The sequence below is a fragment of the Trachinotus anak genome, unplaced genomic scaffold (assembly GCF_046630095.1).
Source record: "Trachinotus anak isolate AG129_WGS33_773 ecotype Australia unplaced genomic scaffold, CSIRO_AGI_Tana_v1 ptg000003l, whole genome shotgun sequence".
Lineage (NCBI taxonomy): Eukaryota > Metazoa > Chordata > Actinopteri > Carangiformes > Carangidae > Trachinotus > Trachinotus anak.
In genome coordinates, this window is record NW_027273854.1 from 18,217,371 (window position 1) to 18,227,802 (window position 10,432).

Genomic DNA, 10,432 nt, shown 5'->3' on the forward strand with positions numbered 1-10,432 from the left:
ACTGCAAAACTTTGTTTAATATAGTGTAATATAGTAATATAATAGTGACAAATATCTGTGAAAATTGATCCCATGTGTGTATTTTTTAAAACAAGATATTCATTTTTCATACCATCTATACACACATAAATACAAAATTCAAAACTGTGGAAACAAAAGCCTACATTAAGGCAGTAACCTTATTGGCTGACCTAAACGTCTAATTGCAACCCATAATTAACAGTTACATATGTGTGTATACACATATGAAACTAGGTAAAGTAAGTTGTGACAAGAGCTGCAGTCAGTGGTTATGTTCTTCATCAGTTATCGTTTAGTTGATAAATGGTGACCAGTGAAAAATGTGTTTTGTTTGAGCAACAATTCAAAATCCAAAGATGTTCAGTTTGCAATAATGTAAGACTGGGAAAAATCAAGAAATCTTTACATTTCAGAGACAGGGACCAGCAAATGTTTTGGGCATTTTCCCTTCAAAAATAACATAAATGTTTTGTTGCTCTGCCTGAAGAGAGCAAGTCACAAGAAAAAAAGCAGAGATTAAAGGAACATCAGACAAAAATACAGCAAATTTTGTGTAACAATGTGGAGCACCTGGAACAAGTTTCCTCTCAGCAGACACAAAAAAAGACTTTTTACATATCACTGATTCAGAATAAAGCATTTCTAAGCTGAGAATAAAGGATCAAATATATTTTTTGAATTAACATCACATAATTACTGTCTCGAGAGCTCCCACACAACTTCTGCGAGGTTTACACCGGGGAGCAATTATTCCTCCTTTTTTTCATAATCTTCCAAACCCATACTCTTCACAAACACAATACATGGGCCCCAAGCTGTTTCAAATGTATCTTGTTTTCCTTTCAACATATAAATGGCCTTTTTATAATGGAAGAGTTAATAGTGTTTGACCAGCCTATTGTTTAATACTTGGTCTGTTAGTCTTTTTCCAAAACGGTGCAGTCTGTCTTTTAACATTCAGAAAACGAAGATCTAACATTATTCGTTCCCTTTTGATAAAGTTTTTCAGGAAACACCACATTTTTTTAAAAAATCATATGATCCATTGAGATGTTTTTACAAATAATAACAGTGATATAACTGTAAATCCTTTTCATCTTATCATCAGTTTGGTCCCGTTTCTTCTGCTGCCCTCTGGCGGATGGGTTAAAAAACTACAGCTTCTCCCATAATGCACTTCTCGTTTTATTTTCCCGTCAGCCTCTGCTGCGAACTCCTTGCACCAGTCAAGATGGCGGACAGACCAGGTAACGTAGCGTGTCCTCTGCTAAATTAATCACTAAGCGTCTCTGTTCTGCGCTTTGTTGTCGCTTTGTGTTCAGGTCTCCGGAGTCTGAGAGAGTTTCTCTGCCGGACAGGGCGTTAGAGAGTCAGCTGAAGGTCTCGGTCTGACCGAGGGCCGCACGCAGTCCTGCGAGTCACCTCAAGGACTTTGTGTGTCATTGGCAGAGGAACAGTTCAACTTCATTTTTTGGACGTCAACCTGTCGTGTTTATCTACCAGAAACTTTGAATTTGACTCGCTGTTTGACCGAAGCTATTGCAGTTGTGTTGTTGCTGTATATTTGAGTCATGTACCCGGTACTTCTGGCTAGCTTGCACAGTGGCCTGTAAATCCGGTGTCTACCCCAAACGCTGATGTTTTCTTTAGTTAAGTTTAACTCTAAAACGAAATAAACCGTAAAAAACATAACGAAAGGCTGTGCTTTGCCTCATAGTGGTTTTGAAACTACGGGCTAAGAATACTTCATTCATCAAAGCTGTAATTTAGTTACACACACCTGGTAAATGTCAAATTTGGCCCATTAGAAGATGGAAAGTAACTTTAAAGAGGAGCTTTAAGTGAGTCTGTTGGTGTATCTCAGTGTAAACTTGCAAGTGAGGTTGGTTAAATAGTATTAGTGTTATATTTGATATGTTATATATGAAGCCAGTGACTAGTGTTAGCATACCTTAGTCTGCTGATTATTTCCCTGCACATGTCAGAAAATAGAGAAAGAAATACTCATAACAGGACCTCAGCGTCCAAGGTGACATCCTCATGTTAACTGTTTTCTCTTTGTTAAAGTGCAAAACCCAATGATACTTAATCTGTTAACACGTTGCAAATCTTCAAATCTGGCATACTGAAACCAGTAAATGTTTTATTAATTATTAATAATTGTTGGTAAACTAAGTAACATTTTTTTCAGCTCTGGCAGAATTAATTTTTTACCTGAAAACATAAGATAAATTCCTAAATTATTGTTGTTATTGTTATTATACATCACAACATGCTGGGTAGTTACATAACATCACCTGGGTCACACAAAATATGGAAATTACTCATACATAATGAGTAGTGTTTCCTCGTTTGGACAAATGGCTGTTACTACAACGATAATTGTGATTGTACAATTAAGAATTGAGTCAGTTTTCATGGTAAAATACCACATCTTTACAAATAAGAGGAGCATGTTGCTTTTCTTCATTTAATAGTGTTACAAATTCAATACTTTTAGGTTCAGGTATTTAAGACATCACCTCAGCCTCTGCTAACTTGTGAGGGGCATTTAACTATTGAAAAACAAAACGAATAAATAGTTTAGTCAAGCCTGAGAATGAGAGTTGTTTGTTTTGATGGCTGGAGACACAATGAAATCAGAGCACACTGCCAGAGCTACAACAGGTTTTGCTCAGTATGGACAATATGTGATTGAAATGTTGTTGCTTTCTCTTCTTGTGACCAGTTCCCGTAGCTGAGAAGAGGCTGATGGACGTGAAGCTGGGTGAGCTGGGAAGCTGGGCTGGAGCTCGAGACTTCACTCCCAATGGCATCATCTCAGCTCTCCGCAGGGGTGAGGAAATGTGTTCGGAGTTTGTATTTTTCAACATTAGGGCGAGACTTTAGCCTCTACAACATTTTATGTTTTTCATTTCTTTGTTTGGAAAAGTGACTAAATTTAATTTCAACAGAACAGTTCACAAGAATTTAATACTAAATAGGGAACCTTTAATATGCTGTGGTTCAATTCTCATCAGCATTCACATAATTTGTTCCCTGCTGCCACTTAACACCTGTTCAGAAATGTGGTTGGTCCAGCGTCGTGTTTAAGGGCAGATTATTCACACAGCACTGGAGAAGTAGCTGCTAATAATTAGTGGCGTGTCTGTACCAACATTAAAGACTGTTAGTTCACAACGCATTTTAGCGATAAAAGTAGATCCCATTCGTCTGAGGGAGGTTAGAGGCAGTACAGAGGTCTTCTAAGTCACTAAGACCCACATGCATTAGTTCGATTCTGCAGGTAATTGGCATCATTGCATCAGTGTTTGGAAAACTACAATAAAATGAAATGCTTATTTTGATGGCTGATGGGGCTGATAGGAATCCAGTCAGTTCCCCAACAATAACATTCCAGTATTGCAGAAATGCAGCCAAACTATTATTAGACCTTATTTTGTCAGTTCATGAAGTGTACATCATTAAACAATCACCAAGTGTAAGAACAATCTAGGTTATGAAATTTATCATGTAAAAGTGTCGCACATGTTACATTAGTGAATGAATTCATTTACAATCACTGACACAGACCGGTCACCTGTCAGACAATCACTGTGGACATTTCAGCAGCTTCGTTCATAAAACATGTCTTGGCAAGAGAAAATATTGTGTGAATACAGTTGCAGTAGAAGACAGAGGCTGGCGAAGTGTATTATCATTTGCTTATTAGGAGATTCAGCCCAGTGAATTCTCAATCATGAGCACAGATTACATGTGCCTTCTTTCCCCCATCTATTTTCCCTTTTACCATGTTCACTCACATGTTGTCAAAATCACACCTTGTTGCAGTTCTTCTGTGATTTATGGTTTTTTTTGCCTCCTCTTCTTCCAGGCCATGACAGATACTACAACAAGTACATTAATGTGAAGAAGGGAGGCATTGGCGGTGTAGCTATGCTGCTGGCTGGCTACGTGGCCATCAGCTACCTGTGGGAATATGACCACATCAGTAAGAAATGCACCCACTCTTACTTTCTATTTATGATGTTCTACATTTTTGCTAAAATTGTTTTCTAAGAGTAAATGTCACTTCTTCAATATTTGGTATAGCCTCCAGTTTCTCTGTCTACACACACATCACTTATGGGAAAAACTCTTCAATTTAATTTGTCATCCTCTTTTCCAGAACACGATCGCTGGAGGAAGTATCACTAAGCCCCTTCAGCAGCCATCAGACCTTCAGGGGTTGAACTTGAATGTCTCTGTTCCCCCTGCTCTTTCTATCCTCAGCTCTGTTGTGTTAATATGTGATTGTTATGACCAATAAACAATATAAAGATTTATGTTGTACATCATGTTTGGATGTCTACATCTAAGGCTGTGGAATAGTTAAAATTCTCAACTATCAGTTACCCTGTGTGATAACATTTTATAACCAGTGGTTGTCTCACTATTGTAGTGACATGAATACATGAATAACAGGTGAATCTGTAACAAGAACATTTATTTGCACACACTGTACAGATTTTAAGAATATGTGCAGACTGTGTCAACAATGAAATTTATCCTCAGATACAATGAGCTGAGCCAAAGTTCTTTACCCCACACACTGCCTTAGTTAAAATGTGAACGATTGGTGTGTTCAGATCTAATCCCACTGGGCCTCCACATGTAACTCTAAATAATTATGTCCTAAATGCAAAAAACCACAGATATACAGTTATAGCTGAAAAGTAAATTGTGTGTGTGGCAAATCGATTTCAGGTAGTGATGTAGGATAGATCTGGGCTCTGATTAATCACAGTAGTTCAAACAGCACTAATTGACATTCCTGCTGGCATTTCTCACGTTTGTATTTTTTTTTTAAGTTTTTCTTTTTATTATTATTAATTATCAGACAGATGTACTAGAACTGGCAGGCTCGAAGCGCTGGTCTGGTATCACAGATGCAGTGACGTGACCCGAGGAAACAAATATCAGAAACATGTTACAGCTCTGCACTTCTGTGGAGAAACTTGCTGCAGACTGGACCCTGGGTTTGACAAGTTAAGTCCTTCAACCGCAGCCACAGACGTGACCTCACTGTCTTTTCTTGTCATTTTCACATATCCAGTTTGTAAGAGGCAAAAAAGTCTTTAAGTCGAACTTCAGCCTTGTGGAGCAGGGGACTTCCTGTTGTCTCTGCGCACATCAGCAGGTGGTGACCTGCAGCACTGTGGTGTGTAGACCTCTAGGCTGATGGCTACTGTCCGCTCAGGAAGGCAAGATGGCCTTTAGTGCATTTGTTGGCATAGTGGCCTTTCTCGCCACACTGCAGACACAGAAGAAAAAAGGATGAAGATATTAATGGCTCCTTATTAAAAGAAAAGAAAGCTAGGAATTGCACAGAAGACAGGAGGCTTGTGTCAGCACAAATAATTAATAATAATATTGTTACAAGTAAATATTAGGTATAAATTATTATCGGATGTTGAAGTGTGTTGGTGCATTACAAAGAAAAGCAGCAAACTTGAGAAGATGCCATGAGCAAAAGTTTGGAAGTGAATTATCAAAAATGTGTTTTCTGTCAGTGTATTTCTTCAGTTTTTCCCCCACATATAAACACTGAGATCTAGTTTAGTTTATCGATTACCACAGTATATCCAGTTTACAATGAAACCTGACAAAACAATGACTCTAGTGTATGGTATGCTTGTGGTATGTGCATGCTTGTGGTCCCAAAACAACTTGTCTCTGGCGGTAAGTTCATGCAAGCTACTGGGCTCATCATTTTGAGTTCTCACCAAATTGAAAAGAATTACATTCAATAACTCAGAATATGTTTCTATGAATAGATAGTAAAGTTAAAAAAATTGGAAAACATAATCTAATGATTGTAATAATAATATTAATTAATTAATTAACTTTTAAGATCTGATTTTTGTATCCAGATATTTTATTTAATAAATTAATAATCTGCCATTGTATGTTGAAGGTACCCTTCAGTTTGTATCCAGATGTATCACAGCAGCAACAGTCAGATAGAAACTGCTAATACTGAGGGAATAGTTCAACAGTTGAACAGAAAAGATACCACTTTTCTCTCTGTGCAGTAGAGCTAGCTGCCGTTCAACTTCAAATCACATTCAGCCAACCAGCACCTCTAAAGCTCACTGCTTAATACATTGCACATAAAAATGCTGCTAGCAGTAACTTCATATTTACTTAACAGATATGAATGACATAAATCTATTCATCTAAGCCTTGGCAAGAAAGCGAATAAATCTCAAACTACTGCCTTAAGGTAGCCAAAGCCAGCCTTGATATTTACAGTAACTTTAGAAACTGGTGTCAGAAACAGACTTTGAGCACATGAGGCCACATTAACAGACAACTGATCACATGACTCACCTTGTAGCAGGTGACCTGGTCCAGTGGCCGAGGTCCTCTATTGGCAGTGAGGTTGTTTTGCTGAATACCACCCATCTGTGCGTTGTTCTGCGGTCGCTGGCCTGGACTGGAGTTGGTCAACTGGATGAGAGAGAGCGACGAGCGGCCGATGGTCGGCACAGGCTACAGCAGGACACAAGAAACACACTTCAGCAACAAAGTAGCAGGTACGTGACACACAGCAGTGCACTGAGGTAGAAGCTACAGCATGTAGGACAGGTGTCAAGACCAGACACAGTTATTATTTATAGAACCAGATGTGTGGGTGTTTGTGATGTATCCTCTCACCTTTGTCTGGTTCTGGGTTTGCTGTGGTAAAGGAGGCTGTTCAGAAGCTCCCATTGGCAACTCAAAACGAGGGCTGCACAAGAACATCTCACTGTTAAATCTATGTAACTGTAGGGTGAAGTTTATCTTTGTGTATTATGAATATTTTACTAAATGACATTACTCATCATATACTGTTATTGAAGCAGACAGAGAACTATCATATAGGAATCAAATAAAAAGGAACATACTGCATGAATTTACAGGATTTTCCTTCTGGACAGAAGCCCACCAGGTAATTCACACAGATCACCCTTCGTGTGTGTCTGTGTCTGCAGTCGGGACCTAAGATGGGAAGATGGACAAGAAGTAAGGAACAGAAATATAATAACACAGATGGATAACAGAACATAGAGAGGCTGTACAGCTGCTGATGAAGAAGGTCAATCTGCCAGGGGTAGACTGTGTATAACCAGAGCGTTCTGGTACCTACCATGTTTGCAGAAGCCTCGGTCGTACCAGGGACAGTCTTTGATCTTGGACTCTGGATCGATGTGCAAGAATGGACATTCCTTGTTGCTACACTCACCTGTGAAGGTCAAGACATGAACACAGTCAAGCAAACTCAAATAATTACCCAGTGCAGCAGAAAAGAGGAAGGAATACACTCTGGACATTTCAATAACCGAATGCTGATCAACAGTCACAAGAAATTGTAAGAAAGTCAACGAACCAAACTTGGAGTAGAAGTAGCATTCAGGCATCTTGGTCATGTCATATTCATGGAGAAACTCGCACTGGTCTCCCTTCTTACACAGTCCTCTGAGCCAGTGCTTACACACCACCGTCTTCTCTCCACTGATGTGACGGAACGGACACATGCCGCCTGAGAGTGGAAAAATGATCAGCAGACGCAACTGTAACAAGTTCCCTAATTCATACCCATTGGACAGGCTTTTTTTTTAGATTGTGTCACTCAAATAAGGTCAAATAAGGTGCTGACAGGTTACAAGAGTATAGTATTTTGTATTTTCCCATACATAGATCTGAGAAGCTTGACCTACCGGCATCCTGTGCATGTATCTATTAAGATGGTTGCACAAATACATAATAGCTGTATTTGATGGTCTTCAGTTACTGCTCTGTCTTCATAATAAAAGCTTTCTACATAAAGGATTTTATTGAGAAACAGCCACAGGAAATGCCTCAGACTGATCACTTTGGTTAATGACAACCACTTTTTTCAAAATACCTTGGTTTACACAACATAAGGACATTTGAAGTGCTTTTCCCCACGGGTCACATTTTAATAGTGAGGGGAGGAATGTTAAAAGGAACAGCAGCTACAAGCAGGTTGAATGTAAAGCTCCATATTTGTGAGAACCAGCACACCAGCAGAGTTAAGTAAGAGTCTTTTCATTCTCGTGAAAAATACAGAAAAAATCCATATACAGTATAGAAAGAGGCAGCATTATTCGGCAATTTAACAGATGGTTGAAATCAATAAAGTATTACTGACATTGCTTATCCAATGAAATAGCAGGCAAAATTCACATGTAACACATTGACCTGTGTTCCACTGTTCTACATAATATCTAACAAACTGATGAGGGTCATGAAAAATAAAATAAAAAGAATGTAAATGAGTTTTTCTTAATTTTCAATTTCACTTTGCCTGCAACTATTCAATGTCAGTAAAGTATCGTGTTGAATTATCACCCAGCCCTACTGAGGGTTTTTTTGTGAGCTTTCACTGCATATTAATGTAGATCACAGCTTATTTTTAACTATGAGAGAATTGACACTTGATTGGAAAGGTTGATGGCTCATGGCGTGTGTTTACCCGGCAGGGGGCTCTGATGAAAAGATGGTTTTGGTCGCATTATGAGAAATTAAAACATTTAGACCCCTTATGAAACTCTGTATCTTGTAAGTCCCCCACCTTTGTGGAAGTAAAACACAACCTTGCTGGAGTATCTGTTTAAAAAAAAGTTATTTCTCATTCCACTGATTTCTCATTGTCAGTCAGTGGAAATGATGTCATCTTGTGTTTTTACCTTTTACACAAGCTGCTCTCATGAAGAACTCACACACAGCAGAGCCGGATTCTGCAGAAAGACACATTACAACTTTAACAGAGACAACAGACTGAGGACACACAAAGCTGACACAAACAGTCACAGCCGTTAGAGTTTACCTACAGCGGCAAAGTACAAGCTAGCACCCCAGCACTTACTGTCCATGCCGGGGAAAGGCAGAGGCTGTGCTCCCAGCTGCTGCTCCACAGCGATCTCCAGGTCGAACTTGATGTGATCCACGTTGGCCAGTAACTCCTGCATGTTTGCATGTGTCGGTTTGCTGTTCCGCGGTCAGAGAAATGTCCGTTTATGTTAGCTAGCTTAAAGTTGAGCTAGTTAGCTAGTGACTTCTTCATCAGCCAGCTAAAGTGGCTAATGAGGCTAGCCGGGCTAACCGATACTCTAACAACAATCGGCGAGCTCCCCGACGAGAAACCGCGGCAGCTGCCTGTCTCTTGTAGCTTTAAGGTGCTGTTTTGAAGAAAAACCCCGGACGCTGGTCCGTCTGTAACTTTTTGTTTGTCACGGAACTGCTCCCCGTTCTCAACAGCTCCTGTGAGGCGCGCAGACTGAACTCTGACCTCTGACCTGACGTAACAAGGCTCGACTAAACGATCACCGAGAGTTTGGGTCGGTTCAAACCCTTATGGTGTGCCTGTACTGGTTTAAATACATTTTTCAGAAACATTTTGTTGAGAAAGTAACACCGTAAAAGATAAACGCGATAAAAGACTTATTAGAGAGGCACTTAAAACCGCAGCAGAGTTGAAGAAATTGCGTCCAAGTTCCCCAGATCCACCACCATTTAGCCACCGCATTTTGAGTAATATTACTCTTCAAACATATTTTTCTTATTTTCCATTAGCCTAAATGTTAAACTGTATTTTCTGTAAATTTTAATTCTCTACATGAAGGTCAAATGTTCGGTATGATTTCAGGAAAAAACCCGGTGGAGAAACAATTTGTTAGTTTACATAGAAGAAAAAAAATGTATGGATCCCAGGAGATGTCATGAAATAAAAATAAATAAATTATACACACAATTTAGTAAACCACTCCCTAAAGTGAAAACTGTGCCCATTAATTCTTTGCTTCATTTACCATAATACCTAATGTACCTTCATGCCATTAGTCTTGTCTAGTGTCCTCTTCACTAACGATGCAGCTGAGTATTATTTTACTATATGGTTGCAATAATTTTATTTTATAGAGTAATTTTGACTTTGAGTCAATTATTCCCAGGGCAAACAACAGTTTGCCTTCTTGAGGTAACTTGACCTCTTAATCAATATCTCAAATTTCAAAAGAAAACAAAAGGTAGTTTTCTCAAATTACTTGCTAAATTATTACACTACAATCATTTTAATATTAATATATGATGATTTTACCTACTGCAGCTGGAGGTCCCTCTGTTGATCATCAGTGTATCAGAGTGTGGAGAAAAGTTGAGATTCTATGTTGTTTTCCTCATTTAACACTTCAGAGTGCAACTATACGGGGAAATGCATTTCAGCCAGTGATCCTGCCAACAGTTTAATTCACCAAATAATGTGCGTGATGTAAGGGCTCTTAATTTCTACTGGACTTTTTTTGTTCTGAATGCCCACATGACACTGGTACTCATCATCTCTTTCCTTCTGACCTGTCTATGACTG

At 39.0% G+C, this 10,432-nt stretch overlaps 2 protein-coding genes across 2 annotated transcripts; one reads left to right on the plus strand and one right to left on the minus strand.

The window, feature by feature from the left end:
* The first annotated feature begins 1,151 nt into the window (after positions 1–1,151).
* On the plus strand, positions 1,152–4,346 carry atp5mf (ATP synthase membrane subunit f). Its single transcript, XM_071474284.1, has 4 exons — positions 1,152–1,268; positions 2,750–2,857; positions 3,896–4,012; positions 4,190–4,346. Exons 1-4 carry the CDS (start codon positions 1,193–1,195, stop codon positions 4,216–4,218), a joined length of 330 nt encoding a protein of 109 aa, XP_071330385.1. The 5' UTR covers positions 1,152–1,192; the 3' UTR covers positions 4,219–4,346.
* A 140-nt stretch (positions 4,347–4,486) lies between these two features.
* cpsf4 (cleavage and polyadenylation specific factor 4) lies at positions 4,487–9,375 on the minus strand. The gene is made up of 8 exons (XM_071474281.1): positions 8,936–9,375; positions 8,757–8,807; positions 7,433–7,585; positions 7,193–7,288; positions 6,951–7,044; positions 6,721–6,793; positions 6,394–6,555; positions 4,487–5,314 (listed from the first exon to the last, which is right to left on the minus strand). Exons 1-8 carry the CDS (start codon positions 9,036–9,038, stop codon positions 5,246–5,248), a joined length of 801 nt encoding a protein of 266 aa, XP_071330382.1. The 5' UTR covers positions 9,039–9,375; the 3' UTR covers positions 4,487–5,245.
* Positions 9,376–10,432: the final 1,057 nt, after the last annotated feature.